Genomic DNA, 19,204 nt, shown 5'->3' on the forward strand with positions numbered 1-19,204 from the left:
GTCACAGTTTTGTCTCATTAAGCTGATATACTCTGTTTGGTTTAACTCCATCAGTGCTTTCATGTAATTAATATATTTTGGGAGTCTGCTTGCAGTCTTTGATTGATGATTGTGTTCCCTTGTACAGATAAAGGTGGAACCTGTTGTTCCGGCTCCATCACCGGTTATTCCTCGGCTGACATTAAGAGTGGGAGCAGGCCAAGACAAGATGTAAGTACGAATAAATCCATCCATGAGGCATGTGCTTACCACAGTTCATCCTCTGTCGCTTGTAGGAGTTCTTATTTTCAATGGGAAATGTTTAAAAATTAGTGGCAAAGTATACTCTCCAAGTGGGACCCATCATCTTCCATCCATCCCAGTGTGTGTCCCACTCCACATCTTTCTAGGGCACGGATTACAAGACTCCATCTAGACTTGTATGATGCCTCCAGTGACATGAAGTGAGGTTTCTGTAATGGATGGTTATCCCTCATGTAACCTACAGCTAAGTTTCACAATGCTTTTCAGCCAACAGTTGCTTTATGCTTTAAGGAATAACAGTTGGAATTCCTTTATCCGCCTCTGTTTTGTTATAACTGTTGATGATTATTCATGAGTGTACCTAACGCATTTCAAGTGTTGATTCATTAGCTCCCTAATTATTGGGTGCTGTTGTACAAATAATAGTTACTTTGTACTGGAGGAGTGTAAATAGGATGATCCCTATCCTGAGATCATCCAGCATAAACAGGTGTCTGGAGAGGCTGGGGAAACCGTGCGTCACCGGCTGCTCCTGTGTTGTATGTGAAGGGTTTCTTTTAGTCAGGTTTTTCATGTTGATTTAATGGTGCAGAGCACACTTTCATGTCTGATGGTAAACACGAGCACCAAACTGATCTTTCCATTTCTCATATTAAGGATCGCTAATGGAGTTTCTCCTACAGAGCCATTATGGACTACGTCTCCAAATCATTAATTTTTCCTCTTTATGAAGTTAAATGGCATTTTTATGATTATTCTCTTTTTCTCTCCTGTCCTACTCATTAGGTAACTGTGGCTTTTACTGGTTTGAAGCTGCTAAGAGACTTTAGTCATTCCTTGGCTTCTATGTGACACCCACACCCCAAATATCAGGACTTTATCCTGTCTTCAACCATTTTTGCTTTCTTCCTTTCACAGTATTTGAGTGTGATCTAAAATTTCTGTGCCTCAGGTTGCTGTACAAAGCTCTAGCTTTCTCAGGCCCGTTGTCTGTCCTGCTGTACATGACTCAAATGTGCATGGCTGGACAGACTGTGCCTTTAAAGTCCACAAGCCCATTTTCCTCCTTGAGGAACTATGGATACTTTTAAATTCTGCTTTTTCAAGGACTGTACAGTATTTATATGGGGGAAATTAACTCCGTATTTTCAATGCAGAACTTCTAAATCAAAGTTCTGAAGCCATATTTAGCACCAAAGAGCTGACTTTGCTTCCCATCTCATCTCACCCCAGACTTTCTCATACCCACACACATTCTGACTTCTGACTTCATCATGTGAGTACATCATCATCAGCCCTGCCAACCAGTAGTGGGTCAGAGATGCTGATTCCTTGTTTCATGGCCTTTTGGGAAACTCCCTTCTATTCCAAATTCCTTTTTTGCTTCTTTAGTAGCAGCTTGGTCCCTATCTGAGGACCTCACCTGTTGTGATCCTTAGCAAGTCACAGCCTAAAGTTTAAACCCAGATTTCAGTGTGGGAGGTACACAAAGCTGATTTAGCTCAAAGTTTCTAGACAAATTAGAGGAGAATTAAACACAAAGCTGAGATCTTGAGGGGCACAAGATTCCTGGAGACAGCTGGTAGCAAATGCTAGAAAGTGGTTGTGCTGCATCTCTCAGCATAGAAGGGAAACTTCATCTTCTCCACATGACACTCGTCCTTGAGGTTGGTTTAGGCTGCCTAACACCAAACAAGTTTTGAGTGATTAGTATTCCATCTCTACTTGCTTACTGTTTTCCCTTTTCTATCTTAAATATCTCCCTCATTGCCTGCCATACTGGTACCCAGAAGTTGTTCAGATGTAATGTGTGTTGGAACTAAATGATCTTTAAGTTCCCCTCCACTCCAAACCATTTTGTAATTCTATGATCCTAGTGGCTGTATCAGCCAGTTGCACCTTCTGGGTAGTGTCAAACTAGGACTTACAGATCTTTTTGATAGCTTTTAGGATTTTTCATAGTTTTCCGAGGCAAAATCCAGGAAGAAATTTGCTGTAACACAAGTTAAAACAGTTTGTTCACACGTGACTCTGGGAAGTGGTTTGTCAATACAGTGTCTTAACGCAACTTTGCTCGCCACAGAGCTGTCCTGCTTAAAGTAATACTTGCACTTTCATCCTCGACAATTAATATTCAGCTTGAACTCAGAGCATATTTTAATTTTCACACGTTGTGATCATTATGGAAAGGACTGGTGTGGCTCTGAGGCAGAGCATTTGCACAGCTGTGCCTGCAGCTTGGACCACAGAAGTAATACCAGAAGTCTGTGCAACCTCTATTTAAAGTTATTAGTTGAAAAGATCATAGAATCATCATTCTCTTAAGTAGCTCTTAACAAACAGAAATAAAAGCTTTTTGATGTGCTATGGTAAGGGAAAGTTAGACTTATGTTTCATCTTTGTTGGTAATGAAGTGTTGAATAGCTGGTAATTATCATATAGAAATGTTGTGTTTCAGTTAGCCTGTCTCTGGAGTTTACTGGCATGGAATTGTTTGAGGATACCATGAATCAGCATGGAAAGGTGTAAGGAAAGTTTTTTGGGATTCATAGAATTTGATGAGTAGAAACTAGATGGAGAAATTAGCTATTTCAGTAATTTCAGTTTCCTCAGTTAAAGAGCCATTTGGAGGCTTTTGGAAGTATTTAATTACATTTTCAATTGGAAGTTGGTTGGTTTGGAGGAACTTCACATAAAATGTTGTCTTTAATGGAAGTACTTACAGATCTTGGTGAGGCCACAGAGGCTTTTGGGTGTCTGAAGAAAATGTGTCAGACTGATGGTGCATGGAATGGAGATTCGTGTCACACCACAAACACAACACAACAGCAAGTTGACTAAATAACACAGCAGTGGTGAGGAAAATGCCTTTGCAGTGTAATGAGCTGTTGGGGCTGGAGAAGAAAAGACTCCAGAGAGACCTTAGAACACCTGCCAGTGCCTAAAGGGGCTCCAAGAGAGCTGGAGAGGGACTTTGGACAAGGACAAGGAGGAGTATCTTCAAACTGACAGAGAGCATGGATAGATTAAATCTTGGGAAGAAATTCTTTGCTGTGGGGGTGTTGAAACACTGGTGCAGGTTGCTCAGAGAAGTTATGGATTCCTCATCCCTGAAAGTGTCCAAGGCCAGGTTGGATGGGGCTTGGAGCAACCTGCTCTAGGGAGAGGTGTCCCTGCCCATGGCAGGGGGTTGGAACTGGGGAGGCTTTAAGGTCCCTTCGAACTCAAACCATTCTGTGATTTTATAATTTCGCTTCTTGGCTGCTCTGCTTGGACCAATATGCAAATATACCAATATAAGCAGTGATGTCAGTGGCAGAGAAGTGTCTTTCTTTCTTGTTTCTGAACACAAAATACTAAAATACATATTTCTCCTAGATTCAAAGTGATACCAACATTCAAGCTTGTCTGGAGTTGCAAATATTCTTATAACACCCATCAATTAAAAGAAACAGCTACTAATAATGTTGGGTTAATAGACATGAAAATGTACTGTTGCTGGAGGATGGATAAACCAATATTGGAATAACTGTTCTGCTTAAGAGTTTTTTTGCAAGTGTTTTAACTGCACAGTAAAATAAGAAGAAAGTAGATTATTATCAAAGCATTTCCATCTTAGTTGTAAACAATTACAGCAATACTTGCATGGATGCCACATTAGAAGAAATTTACTGGATTCCATTCTAATGCAATTAGAGCTAATTTTGTTCTTTAAATGAATAAAAGGTCAGCTAGTAAATCTAGTTTATCTCAAGTCCAGGCTTCAATAAATTGTTTTATTTAATTTGTTGTAAAAGATCTTATCCTTAATGGGCCTTGCTCTTATTGGTTTGCCAGGGTTCTAAAATATTTATGACCACCTTTTTAGATATGATTTGAATGATATGTTGGAAGGGTTTTTCACTGGGTTTTTTTTTTGCCATTCCAGTGTTATCAAGGTAGATTGCTAACTAAGTTAGTATAGGAAGGAACTAGAGATGCTATCTTTTTTCCAAAACAAAACAAACAAAACAAAAAACAGAGCTAGTATAGGCCTTTAAATTTTAAATGAACTGCAAATGATGAGTAGAATTTAGTACATTTATTCAATTGCATCATGGTTTCTTTTTGCCCAGTTATTTTTCCTAAGCACTATCATTTTTCATGCACATAATTTTTTTTTTAAATCATACCTATTGGTGAGGTGTTGACATTCCAGCTACTGCTACAGCTGACCAAAGTCAGCCAAAGTTCAGGCCGTAATTTTTGGTACTTTAGATAAATTTATTCTACATTTAAGTACATTTAAAAAAAAACAACCACCAAACCACATGGCTGCTGACACTAATGCAAGACCACAAAGCAGAGTGCTACTCACTGGGGGCTGTTTCAGTGTTTCTGTGCCTTAGAAGCAGGAAATACGAGTTTTTTTGTGAAATCAGGTTTCCAGATTTACCTTAAAATTTCAGGCTTTTGTTCCAGACTCATATCATACCTTTGCCATAAGCAGAAAACCTGGAAACCAGACAGGAGAGGGGGAAAGACAGGTATTTTAGCAGTGTTTGACTTGTAAACCTGACCTGGTGCTCTAATGAAGTTGCCCCTTGTCTCCTGTATTTTGAAATGAGCAGATATGTGACTTTCTCCAAAAGCAAATCTTCAGTGACTTTCTTCAAAAACAAATCACGCAGATACTCAGATATCTATGGATATGTGCCTATAAAAATGTATATTAAATAACCTGCAGATTGTAAACTAAAATCCTAAAAGGATTAAGGGATAGAAAAAAATTTGTTATCCAGATACTTAATTGATTCCACTAAAGCTTTGTATTGCTTGGGTAGGATATTACCAGTCCAAGGCCAACTTATTTTCATGTTACACGCCCATGACAAAAGCCGTCAGCACAGCCAGCTGACATCCTCTGTAGGGAATCTCAAAATCAAGGGGCAAGGTAGAGAAATTATTCTGTGACCACAGATGTGACCTCTCTGTGTAATATCAGGGGCATAGAAGCATGTTTGGGACTAAGAGGACAGGGGGACCTGGTTTATTATACCAACTTTTTTGATTTTCTGTGTAAACCAAAGATCTAAACAATAAGGTGCTCATAGCACATTATTTTTATAAGTTGTCAAAATAACCTGTGTCTGAAAAAAGTGGAAGCCTAAAAGGAAATGCAGCTGGAGAACATCTCCTCACTGAAGCTGCAGTGCTGCCTGAAGCACAGATGGACATGGTTTGGGTCATAGAACAACAGAATCACATCATGGCTTGGGTTGAAAGGATCTATAAAGACCTTCTTGTTCCACTCCCTACCATGGGTAAGGACACCTTCCACTATCCCAGGTTACTCCAAGCCCCATCCAACCTGGCCTTGGACACTTTCAGGGATGGGGCACCCACAGCTTCTCTGGGCAACCTGTGCCAGTGTCTCACCACCCTCACAGAGAAGAATTTCTTCCCCATATCCAACCTCACCCTGCCCTCTTTCGGTGCTTTTTGCTCAAGAATTGGTTATTTCAGGTGCAGCCCAGTTGGGCAACAAAACTGCAGTAAAACAGTTCTTCGTATTTTTTGAAATCCTTTAAAATTTTATTGTCTAACTTGCATTATGCAGAGAGCCACCAAGTTGTGTCACAGGGTAATGTTCTCCGAAAAACAGATGCCTTAATGATGGATCTTCTGTTTGCAACAAGCTTCATGTACCAAAGAGTTGAGTTGGAAACTCTCCAGGGGTTGAATTTTTGTGGGAAACACACATCTAACACAATCAGACTTCAAAAAGGTCATGGCACCAAGGGTAGCAAGAAGAAGAAGGAGTTATTAGAAAATACATTGATATACTTTTTATTGATCTGGTGGAAGGCAATAAATTAGTCAGGGACCTCTTTGTTGTTCCCCAAAGCCCACTGGGGATCTGTAGTTGCTGCTGTAATGTGAATATATACTTTTTAAAAATGCTCAAACTCTGTGTGAGTTGTGGAGAAAAGCTGGATATCCACGACTTTGCTGCTAGTTTTAATTAAACTAGAATCCTGCCATGTGTAGTTTCCAAGAATGCATCTGATTTTTACAGTGTCGTCTTTGGTGGACATTCAGGAGGTCTAATTTTTAACAGGAGGTAAATCAGAGAGTGTGAAGGAACTTATGAACTTCGGGTGCTATTAAGTGAAGTGCTGCTCAGACTTTGACGGTTTAGATTCCTGTCTTCATAGTGTTTGCCCACAACAGCTGAATAATGGGGTTCATTAGGCTCCCTGTGCTGGCACATCCAAATTGTTTGCCTCCAGCCTTGGCTCCCTGCGTGTGGCTGGGGAGGGAAGGATTGGCTTTTTATTGACTTGTCAAGCCCTAGGTTCGCATTACCAGCCAAGCAACTCGTGACCCATTCCATTTATTTCACTGTTTTGTGGTGGAGAAACAGGTAAAGGAATCCTGCTGGAAGCCCCTCCCTCCGCACGTTGCCATGAATAAGGGCAGTGTCTGGAGCAGTTAAGGCACCGTGACCAAATCCTTGGAAAGACGTAATGCAAGCACAGCATGGGGCCATTGTGGGACACAGCTGTGGGCGGTGTGTGTTACCCTGCTTATTCAACAGAGAGCTCTGGAGGAGAACTTATTGTGGAATTAAAGAGGAGGGAGGGGGGGAAAAAGTGATACTTTGGGGAGAAAACTGAAGAAGGGTAAATAAACTGCTGTTTGGGACAATTAAACAACGGGGTCTGGGCAGTGGAAGTCTGTGTTTATTGCTGTGCTAATGGGCTTCCCAGTTATTTCAGCAGGCAAGGACCGTGTTAACCGTGTGTTGACAGAGTTAATGCCCTGGGTGTCAATCCAGGTTTCGTTGTAAAAGAGCGTGTAATGGTGAAATCATTTTTGATATGATCGACAGACCACCTAAGTGAGGAGGCAGAGTAATGAAAAATGATCTTGCTCCTCTCCAAGGTGTGCTGAAGGAATTCCAGTGATCTTTAGAGCTTTCATCAATCTTTGTGTGTGTATTTATAGACACACCAGCATTTTTCTGTTTCGTAGTCTTCTGGAGGGCTGATTTTCGAAGCCTTTTAAAATGCTGAATGTATTTTAATGAAGATATTGTCTCACATATGATTCATATCCCTTTCCCAATTGTTCTTTTTTAGGGTAACATAGTGGCCCAAATTCCTGCAGTAAAATCCCCATGTGTGGTCCTGTATCTATCCAAAAGGCTTTTTCACTTGGTGGAGGTTCCCCAACCTCTCCCTTGCCACTTTTGCATGAAAAAAGGTGAAGAATACCATATCCCTTTTACCAAACCAAGTAAATGATCATTTTTGTTTATATTCCTAGAGGTGATTTAGGAGAGCTTTTTCTTCCTTTAGTGTGAATTAAATTTACAACTTCAGATGTAGTCCTTAGATTTTTTTCTTTCCCCCCCCTCTTTTATTTTAATTACTGAAGCCATCCCAACTAATTATTCATCCTGTTTATGGTAGGTAGTAGGCTGTGGCAAATTATTTTCATTTTGCTGCTGACCACACTGGGTGATGACTCCAAAAGTGAATCCATAAAAAGGCTTGAGTCATTAGAAAACAAAACAACTTGCTGTGAGATTCTTTGATTTTGCTGCTTATTGCTCAAGAGTTACAAAAAAAAAAAAAAAATTGTATACTGTATACCTCAATTAAAAAAAAAATTACTTCAGGCAGGTTTAGACACATGAGGGAATTGCTTGTGTAAATGGCCATGAGCAGCTGCCCTTCTGAAGCACAACAGAAACTGATCAAATATGTGTGAAAGAATAGAAAGGCAGATGGGTATTTGTCTAAAAAAAAAAGACTTTCCATAGAAGAGGACTGCAAGAGAAAGGTGCTGATTTGTTCTTCTGTTTGAAGAAGAACGAATTTGTTTGTTTCTTTTATAGAAGTTTTTCAACCAAAGCGAGGAACCTCTGTAGACCCAGGGATTTGTGTTATAGTTCCTGGGAGCTGGGCATGAACAAGACCATAAAGAAGTAACCAGAAAAGAACAGATGGTCCTACCTGAATTTAGTGAAGTTGTCCTGTGAGCAATTGATCCTTAGTTGTGCAGAGTTTCCAAGTTCAGGACTGACCATCTTACTTGGTTCTTTCGAGAACATGTCTCAGTAACAAGCTGAAAATTCCAGCTTGAGAGATCTTCTAAACCCATGCTGTCATAATTTCCTGGTAATTAGTAAAATTCCTGTTCTACACCAGTTCCCTTCTGAGGGTGTAAGTTCGAGTTTATGGGCAAGCTTCTAGATAGTGCATCCCATAACAGTTCCCAAAACAAATGACAATAAAGGGCGGTTTGCAGGGAACACATGAGAGAAAGTTTGCAGAGAGCACGTTGACATAAACATGTTTTACCAGCTTCTGGTTTTGCTGCTGAGAGCTCAGCAGAAGGGGATGATGCCAGGTGCTTTTCACATGGAAGATGTTTGTTATTGATGATAAGAGAAGGGGAAAAAAAAAGAGATGAAAGATACCAAGACGCCACGCTACCAGCTCAGTTTTGTTTTGTCAGACTGGCAATGAACCATCCAGAGATGTAAGTCCAGAATGGTGAGAAAGAATGGGAGGGAGATTGAGGAGTCATCGACAGAAAGGTGCTTGTGGTTGTTGGGAGAAACACTCTGGTGTAACAGATACAGAGGGTGGAGGCCAAGGGCAGAACTCTGTTTCACTTAAAGTAATGGGAAAATAAACAGTGTAAAAACTGGAATTCAGTTTCAAGAGTGCAAATGTCCATAAACCAAAGGAGATATCTTGCAATGTCAGTTTGACTGAAGACCTAATGGATTCAAAAGTGGTGTTTTCTGCCTGTGGGAATCGGGCACTTGTAGCCAAATGACTACAGAGTGAATTGTATGAATAACTCCTTCCAAAGGAATGTTGGGAATAAGCATCATATCTCTAGGAGAGAAGGACTGTTAGCAAAGAATTTAATGTGTCCAAGACAGAAAACTGTGGGGATAAAGTGAAAGTGAATTAACTGTTGTGAAGGATATTGAGCAAACAGGAAAATAAAGAAAGAAGGACCATGGAAATGAAGTCAGGGAGAAGATCACCATTCTTCTGGAAGGAGTTATTCATATAGGATACAACAGGTTTGACCTAATAATTTCATTTAAAATTTTGTCACAGAAGAAAGTAGAACACTGATCTGCTGATTGTCTGGAAAGAACTGGATCCCCTTGAATGGAAGGGAAAAAATATATTTAATTTGGGAAATGAAAAATTCCAATTAAGGCTTTGCATTTGAAGTGTATGGATAGAAGCTTCAGCCAGAAGCAAAGAGTTGATTTGTGTGTCACTACAGTAGGTGTTTAGTGGGTGGGGGATTATTAGTTGGTCACAGAATGAGAGAGTTGCCAACGTGATACAAGTGTGACCATGGCATGCATTGCAAGAGATTTTAGCAGAGACAGGGGAAGTGTCCTATGGGAACCTGTGGATACTTCTTCTGAGATGCTGCCTTCAGTTCTTTAAGGCAGCTTGTGTTCAGGAAGGATGAATCAGTCTGAAAGAGCTGGTCCTGTTCAGCCTTGAGAAGAGACAGCTGAGAGGGACCTCATCAATGTCTGTCAGTATCTGAAGGGAGGTGTCAGAGGATGGATCCAGGCTCTGCTCGGTGGTACCCAGCAGTAGGACAGGAGGCAACAGGCACAAACTGATGCCCAGGAAATTCCACCTGAACATGAGGAAGAACTTACTTCTGGTGCAGTGACCGAGCACTGGAACAGATTGCTCACAGAGGATGTGGAGTCTCCCTCACTGGAGATACTCAAGAACTGTCTGGACACAATCCTGTGCCGTGTGCTCTGGGATGACCCTGCTTGGGGAGGGAGGTTGGACCAGATGACCCACTGAGGTCTCTTCCAACCTGACCCACTCTGTGATTGTGTGAATGGGGAAGAGCAGGTGCTTGGAGCACTGTTAGGGAGAACACAGGGGAGTCTGTGTTGGGAGAGGAGAGCAACTTTGTGTGTTTAGTCTGTCATGTGAAGAGGGGTTATGATTGCTGGCTACAAATACCTCAGGCAGGTAAACATTTTGGAGGGAGCAAGCAATTTAAGCTGAAGAACAATGTTGGTGCAAAAGCAAATGGGACTTAATTGACTATGAATGTAGGTTGGAAATTAGAAAAGGTTGCTGTGACACCAGAGCAGTGAGATCCTGGAACAGGATGATGGTGGGGACAAAAAGATTAACTGGTTTTAAGATGAAGCTCAGTAAACTTGTGAATGGGATTGGGTGACATAATGCTTGTGAAATCACTAGACTCACTTGCCCAGGAAGAGATGTTTATGAGACTTTGCCATAGTGATGGAATTGTAGAATCATAGAACAATTTAAGTTGTAAAAGACGTCTAAGATCATCAAGTCCAGCCTTTAACCCAAGACTGCCGAGGCCACCACTAAGCCTTGTCCCCAAGTGCCACATCTGCATGTTTTTAAATCCCTGCAGGGAAGGTGACTCCACCACTTCCCCTGGGCAACCTGTTCCAGTGCTTCACAACCCTTTTCATGAGGATATTTTCCCTAATATCCAATGTAAACCTTCCTTGGTGCAACTTGAGGCCGTTTCCGCTTGTCCTTTCACTTGTTACTTGGTAGAAGAGACCACCTCCCACCTTGCTACAAGCTCCTGTCAGGGAGTTGTAGAGAGTGAGGAGGTCCCTCGTGACCTCCTTTTCTCCAGGCTGACCCCCCACCAGCTCCCTCATCTGCTCCTCATCAGATTTCTGCTCCAGACCCTTCCCCAGCTCCACTGAAATGGAGGATGGGCTGTTGAGCTCCTTGTGCACCACTGAAGGTCAACATGCTTAGCTGGGGGAGACAGTGTCCACAAAAATGGGTGTTGGAATAAGTGCTCACAGTTAATTTTCCTTGACAGAGAAGAATATCACACAGCAGGTGATGTTTGAGTGCTGAAGTCTTCACTTGCAGAGTTGCCTGGGGCTCTGCTGGAGGTTTGGTGCTTTTTGGCACTCAGACTCACGGGTTGGTCAGAGCATTTACTTGTGGAGCTTCTGTTTGCCAACATGACTTGTTTGCACAGAGTAAAATATTCAGCAGGGCATAAGACATAGCAACTAAATTTCCCTTTCTAAAAGTAATATGGGAATTAGCCTACATTACAGAGCTTAAATTACACTGATTCTCCTCCAGGGTTGGAATAAAATTTTCAAAATCACCTCTAATCTGTGAAGAATCTAAACCATATGGAAATCTTCCTAATTCCCTGAGGTGTTTTTGACACTCTTACCCATAGGTCTTAGAGTATTTAGGTTTTTTCTGGTGCAACAATCTCAGTTCCAGATGTGAGATTTTTCAGTAATAAAATAGCTACACCACTTTCTAGCACCAAGGAATTTATATCAAGAAGGGAATATCAAAACTAATAGATAATATGATTTGATTAATAATTCAAGTGAATTGCACTAGTTTTAATTACATCAGTGGAGTTGTTGGTGTCATTTTCCTACTTACAAAGGCCCCTTTAGCTCCTGCTCCTAGCTTAAAAATGGGTCATGGGCTCAGAAAAGAATTAGGACTTTTCAAATATTATTTTTTTCCCTTTGGGCAGAGAAACAGCTTCCCTGGAGCTCTGCTTCTGAGAAACAAAGATGACTGTGATTTTTTTTACTAGACCTTTTGCAGTACTGATCCAGCATTTTTTTGGAGCTCATCACCCATAGCAATCATTCAGCCCTGTGGCTCATATCCTATTTTTGAAAAGCCATTTCCTTTCGGTGCACATGTATTTTCCCTGTGTTTCTATGAAGCAGCCAGTGGGGCTTTCAGCCACAAGGATCAGAATGGAATCAAATAAATTACTTCCAAAGATAGGAAACCATTTCACACCTTGGAGCTTCATTTTGCTCCAGATGTAGCATGTTACGGCTCATGCCACTTAGAGCCAATTATAAACCAACTGACCTGTCACAACACTTCAGATCTTGGTAGAATTTGCACTTTTCCTGCAAACAGACACTTGGGTTTCATCCTGTTTGGGTTCAGATATGCAGCTGTAAATGGGGTGATTGCCCTGGAGTGATGATTAAAATGCATTTTCATTCTCTCCGCTGTTATGAGTAGAGTAATTACTGTTAAACTCTTGAAACAAAAAAAACTTCACTGAAGTTTGCTTTCTGTCCTTCTCTTCAATATAGTGCTGGGCACAGTTTTAAACCAGTAGATAAACGCTGATTCTTTACTCTTGAGGGTGGTGAGGCACTGTCCAGAGAAGCTGTGAATGTCCCATCTCTGGATGTGTTCAAGGCCAGGTTGGATGGGGTTTTGAGCAACCTGATCTAATGGAAGGTGTCCCTGCCCATGTCAGGGGGTTGGAACGGGATGGTCTTTAAGGTCCCTTTCAACCCAAACCATTCTCTGATTCTGTGATCTGGCTCTTCAGCTGAGACCTGGATATTTCACACTGCTGTGTGTCACCTTGGGCTTGGCCCAGCTCAGCCTTGATGCAGTTGAGCCGAACTGGCAATGAAAGATCATTAAGTTCTCATATTGGGTTGAAGTGCTGTTTGCACTGGAGCAGATTGGGAGGAATTAAAATATCCTAAAAATGCCATTGTCAGGAAGCTTCACACTCTGGCCTTTAACAAAGGGGTTATAAAAAAACAACACGGAAAAATAGTATTCTTCATTGTAATCATGGTATTTGAGGATTTTTCTGTCTTTCTGTCCTTCTTCTTTAAATTTCATGTGCCTTAGGCTTTTCCCCTTTTTTTTTATGTTTAGATATGTTTTCTTGGCTACTACTGGGCACTCTGTGACAAATCAATATGTGCGTTCAGTGATCAATACGCTGAGGTTCTGTGAGCAGCACAGTTCCTGCTGGCATTTAAAAAGAAACCCAAAGTGAATTTAGGTTGGACACAACCAGACACAGACAACAATTAATGTAAACCAGTGTTTGCATTAATTCCGGGTTGATTTTTTTTTCAAAGGGGGTGGTAACCTTTAGTTACGGTTTATGGAGGCTCTTATTACCACGTGTATTCCGAAGGTTTCTTCACACCCCTTTATTCCAGAGGAACTATTTTGATTCAAAACCAACTTTTAAATGACTTTTTATCTCTCAGTGTAGAATGTGTTTGTGCTACATTGCCAGGCAAGCAGCCTGCAGAGAAGTGCTGTTCTTGTCTCAGGACTCTTGAGTGTGTTGTTGTTGCTTGATGTTCATTTGTGTTTGATTTCTACAAAAAATGCTCACCCAGCCTCAGTCTTAAAGTTTTTGGGTTGGTGTGGGGAAGGAGGCGAATGTTTGTCTTACGTAGCATTGTACATGCAGACCTAGTGATGATTTTGGAAGCTGGTGAAAACACATTTGGGAAAGAAGGCAACCATAAATGTATGGTGATGTCCCAAGGTAGAGTTTAAATCCTGCTAGGGTTTAAACTCTCTAGGATGTACCCCACTAACAGGAGAAAGAGTTTAAATCCTAGCAGAGGTTTAAACTGGATTTAGGTACCAGGAGGATCGTAGTGAGTGCCGCCTACTTGCACTGTGCTCCGTGCCTCAATTTTCCTGTCTGTAAAACGCAGCTCATAAATCTTGCCATCATTTACATAGTGTTTTGATATCAGGTTTCTCTCCAAGTCTGAAGTAACATTAATTATTAGTCGTGGGACTGCTATTTCCCTTTGATTTCTCCCCACCTCCATGTTGCCGTGTGTGCAGCCCCTTCTCCAGGACAGGCTAAACCACCCTCGCTGAGATTACTCCATCTCCTCTAATGGTGTAGCACAAAACCATTCATTTCTCCACTCTGGAGTCTGAAGTCTCTGAACTTCATTAGCCCAAGGGAGTGGTAGGCCCAAGCGTGCTCCGAAATGCCGATCTCCTGTTTTGATAAATGAGCTCTAAAATCAAGATAAACAAGCTGCCCTATATACTGAACATGTCCTAATTGCACACTCCAAGCGAACCAGCCAATCAGTGACTGTGTGTCGCTCACTAATGAATATTTGTAGTTTTGGAAGATTTCATGTGGTATTCCTTGCAGCTTCTGCAGTTATTAGCAGAGTGGCTTCGAAGACCCTGTGCAGGGAGAAGAACCTGGCTTTGGATCAAGAAACTCTGCAATTTAATTTCATATGTTAGCTGGGCATGGTCAGTCTTATTCAAATTGTATTAGCTAATACTTCTCTCTAACTGTTTACACTGTGTGCAAAGTTGTGTTTAAAACCCTATTAGCTAATACATTTCTTAGTCTAGACTTGGGGAGGGTTGACTCCCTGAAGAACTCACAACAGGACTTTGTTTACTTGCAGGAGGTAGAAGAGGGAGGCGGGGAAAGAAGGGGTAATGATGTTTGAAACCGTCCAAATGACTTTTGCTGTGCCAGTATTTTGCTTTCCTCACTTTTATTATTGCTAAGAGTTTGTTTACTGAGAGGTGGCTCTCAAGCCACGAGGGTGACTTTGCAAACCATGGGAGTATTGGCACCAGCCAAGGTCTTGGGCTTTCACATGGGAAGCCAGGGGTCTCTGTGGGAGTAGTGGAAGGAGGAAGGCACAGAAGAAGCATCTGAGCTGGGGAGGCCAGTCTGGCAGGAGCCCAAGGAGCCACACACTGAGACTTTCACTGAACCAGAAACACATTGTGAGCCAAAGAGAAAACTTTCTTGGTAGGAGATAACAGTGGGGTTTTGGATGTACCCCACTAACAGGAGAAAGAGCCTGGTTTTGAGGCGTAGTCTGCTCCCAGAATGGCCTGATAGTAGGACTTCCTTCTTTCTGCAAGTCACAGACAACATAAATTAGGAGTCCTGCACTTTGACTCACAGTCTAGCACCTTACTGGCACATAGAAAGAGCCTGAGCTCCCACATTAGGTACCTGAAGCAATCACTGGGACATCAAGTGGTGTGAATGTCTTCAGTGTTGCTGATAGAAAATCATTTAATGCCTTTTAGATTCCTCTTCACTCCAAGTTTCTAAACTTCCTTGACTTTGGTTTTCTTCCCCTGATCACTCCTAGTAGTCTTGGAAGGTGGGTGTGATGTTGCAGCTGGAGGTTAGGCAGGAATACCAAACCTATTGCTCTGTTTCCTTTTCCTATGTCTTTTTTTACTACAACTTGCCATAGTTCTGATTTTGTAGTGCAAATGGCATATCTTGGGAGAAAAAGCACCATTTTGTCAGCCAAGCATTAAATACTGTATAATTCCAAGCCTTTCTCAAATGATGGCTTGGATTACTGACTTAAAATACAGACAATGTCTCCAGTTGTAGTTGGTGTTGTGATACTGACTTCGGAGTACCATAAGAGAGTAGCAATAAACCCTAAAGTTGAATGTAAAATTCCCATTGACGGTGGAGCTGGACATTCTTGGTCCTCAGGAGTTGTTGCAGTTTGATTTTCGTCATGGTTTTTCTACTGATGTCTCCATTTTTTGCTTCCTTAGGCAATCCTTCTCTCTGGAATGCCTAACCTTTCTTTAAAACACCCTCTTCATACAGTCCCATCACAAATCAATTGCACTCCCACAGTTACCATTCAAATATAAATAAATTAGTTAAATGATTTACCAAAATGTGGTAAAACAAATAGACCTAGCCTGTGTTTTGTTTGAGGGTTTGTTTTTTTTTTTTTTGTTCTGTTTTCTAAAACATCCTTCTCTTTATGCCTCTAACCTAGAGCCTTATAGTAAGAGCTTTTCCTGGCTTGCCTGTTAAATTGCATGCACATCAGTAACACTGTGTATCAACAGTCATTAATAAACGTTGGGTCCTCTATGTATCCCCCTTCCTGGGCAAGATTATTCTATACTGTGTATTTACTAGAGCTACATCCTGTCTACTTCAGCTACTCAAGTAAGTAGCAATATTTTATCTGCTGAGTATATAGTGTGCGTCATTTATTTGTCCTGACTAGATCCACTGCTGATTTCATAAACATTTGGGGAAAGAAATACCAAACTAGCAAATATTTGCAGAACCCCCTAATGCAGGATCTTAAGAGGATGATATCGTCTCTCAGTTTGAAGATTAAAATCAGTGCTGTTCACAGCTGATTAACTTTCCTTTCTAATATTTCCCACAAATTGGGCTAATGTAATAAAACTTAACGAAACAAGGTTTAGTAGAGCCACAGAGAATATTTATACGACAGCAAGGCACAGAGTGGTTCGGGCTGTCCTGGCATTCACTTGGTCTTGGCTCTGTGCTTTGTCCTGTAAATGGATGAGTGTAGCAATGACAGCAGTCCTTGTGTTGGGTTGAAACAGCCTCTTTGGTGACTCCAAAGTGATGTGAGTTAGCTGCACTATATTTCCTCTCTGTCTAGTCAGTGATGGATCGTTGCTTTCTCTCCCACCAACTCCAATGATCCTCATTTTTGGTCCCACAGAGTCATCAGCAAAGTGGTTCCGGCTCCAGAGGCCAAACCTTCCACTCCCGTGACCCGGCCCAAAACGCCTCCGCCTGTGCCGTCACCAGTGCCAGCTCCGGTTCACGTGACCCCTCCTCCAGCTCCAGCTCCTCCTCCTCCACAGGCCACTGTCTCTCCAGTCCTGATCCCGCCGCCCTCTCCCGCCGTGTCGGCGGCCGGAGGCTCCAAAGCTCCGGTTCGGAGCGTGGTGACCGAGACCGTCACTACGTACGTGGTAGGTAACACCCACTGCCATGTTCTGTCCCAGGGCCAGGGACGTGCACCTCTGGAATTGCTGAGCTCCCGGGTGACCCATCATCTCAAGCTCATGGTTCCTCGACTTGTGATGTTTCTCTCTGTTAAGCTGTTTATCCAGCCCTTTTTTCCACACAAATGTTTTGAGGGGTTAATAACTTAACTAAAACACTACAGCTTGGACTGACTTTTTCATTTGTTCCCAGTTCCATATTTAAGTTTCTTCTAACGAGTCCAATTATATCCCACTTGGTGTTTTCTGCTAACTGAGCTAGAGCACTTCTTTTTGGATGAGGAGGTTTTTTATAGATGCTTTCAAAAGTGCTGAATTGAAACCTCAAATGTCAAACTCACCATAGATTTTGCTGTCAGTCAGGTAAAGTACAAAGCCCTCATACAACATCAAGAGTTTGACTTAGCCCTCATTTGAAATGTGTAGAGTCCACTAATCTCTTTCCTGGTTTCCTCGATGTACAGAAATTGCAAACGTTTGTGCATCTCAGAAGTCTGTAGATAGTTCGTTAGTCTACACTTCATTAGTGTGTTTGACACATGCTCTGAACTTGTCCTCAGTCTGGTGGCTTTCTTCATTCTTTTGGAAAAATCTCCCATCTAGCATGGTGTAGGAACTACATTCCCTAAAAGAATGTGGATATACCTCTGGGTGGTACTAGGATTGCTGTGCTGCTGAGAATTTCTGCTTTAGATGGAAGGTAAAATGAAATCCTGAGCATTCCTGATCCTGGAAGAGCAGCAGTAACCATTCACAGCTGTAGCAGTGTCACCCTCCCTGTCCTGGCTGAATTCCAGCTTGATTTGTGACACCTTGCTTAGCTGCAGTGGGTAGCAGTTTAAAAATCTCACCATTTCAAACACCTAAAACTTGTTTTTATTATAGTTGTCTGGGCTTTAATTGCAACTTACAGATGATTTTTTTTTTAATTCCTGTTTTTATAACAATTCCTAGTGTAAATCTACTCTGCTGGAAAAGGTGCTTTTGCCTGCTGGACTTAAACTGCTGTATCATGTTGCTGGTCTCTATTTAAACAGCTGCTCCATTTCACTCCCGAGTTAGTTACAGCACTGGACAATGTCACATAGGCTGTGCATATCTTTAGGGTGCAGGATACAAATCCTCACCTTTGGTATCACAGGTGTAAACCCAGTGTTGCTCTTAAATATTACAGCAGTGCCCAGAAGCTTGGAAATTTACTGTAAAAGAGAAACATTTCCTAAATACTTCACTACATCCCACTTTCTTCAGTAAGCATGAAAAGAAATAATTTAAGAGATTATGTTAGTTTAAAGAAGGAAAACCTAGAACTTTACCTGGGTACCTCTGGTGGTAGCACTCTTAGCACCTTATGGAGAATTCAGAGGACATGGAGGCTCCAGGTTATTTCTTTCTGTTTGCAGAATCATGGAATCACAGAATGGTTTGAGTTGGAAGGGACCTTAAAGATCATCCAGTTCTAACCCACCTGCCATGGGCAGGGACACCTTCCACTATCCCAGGTTGCTCAGAGCTCTAACCAGCCTGGCTTTGAACAATTCCAGGGATGGAAAATCCACAGTGTCTCTAGGTAACCTGTGCCAGTGCCTTACCACCCTTAAAAGTAAAGATTTTTTTCCTAATATCTGATCTAAACCTACTCTCCTTCAACTCTCTATATGCCCTTGTGAAAAAAAGTGTTTTAAAACATTATAGTTGAAACCAAGGCTTTACTGCATTAGGATCTCACGATGTGCACAGGCAGAGACACACCTGATGTGAGAGCTTTTTTAGGTCAAAATGCTGAGGGAGAGGTTGGAGAAGAAGAAAATAATAACTATTAGCCTCCTGTATGAAGGGAACCCAAGACACAGAGTGTTGACGTGGTTTTCCCCAGGTCACACGGGAAAACTCTTTGTAGAGATAAGAGTAGAACCAGTGTCACAAAAGTGCACAACTCCCTTCTGCAGGGGAGGACGGGAGGGTGGTTTTATAGTTTAAAAAAAAAAAAAAAAAAAGGAAATGCTGTGGGATCTCTGTGTAGGATCAGTACATGTGCTCTGCTCATGAGCTCTCAGGGGTTTGTACTGACATAGCCTTCAGCAATCCCATCCTGTCCCTCCTTCCACGACCCTTGGCTCATTAAGGAATGAGAAGTTACGCAATATTTTTGATATCCTCGTTCAGTAGCCCAAGTTTTTGTTTAACAAACAGTCAGAGGTTTTGGTGATTATAGACCACTCTGCCCCTCTCCAGCCCCTTGAGACAGGTGTTCTGCAGGGGAAAAAAAATGCTGAAAAACTTAAGTTTGGAAAATTAGGGTGTCTGTTTTC

General features: G+C 41.7%; 1 protein-coding gene across 1 annotated transcript in view; it reads left to right on the top strand.

Annotated features, from left to right (window-relative positions):
- Window positions 1-19,204, top strand: part of TAF3 (TATA-box binding protein associated factor 3) — a 115,422-nt gene that overhangs the window by 91,589 nt on the left and 4,629 nt on the right. The window contains exons 4-5 of the mRNA XM_050323826.1: window positions 128-210; window positions 16,604-16,859. Coding sequence (XP_050179783.1) covers window positions 128-210; window positions 16,604-16,859 — 339 coding nt within the window. The remainder of the gene's footprint in view (window positions 1-127; window positions 211-16,603; window positions 16,860-19,204) is intronic.

This window comes from Myiozetetes cayanensis, unplaced genomic scaffold (assembly GCF_022539395.1).
Source record: "Myiozetetes cayanensis isolate MyiCay16 unplaced genomic scaffold, myiCay2020 scf3, whole genome shotgun sequence".
In the NCBI taxonomy this organism is placed as follows: Eukaryota; Metazoa; Chordata; class Aves; order Passeriformes; family Tyrannidae; genus Myiozetetes; species Myiozetetes cayanensis.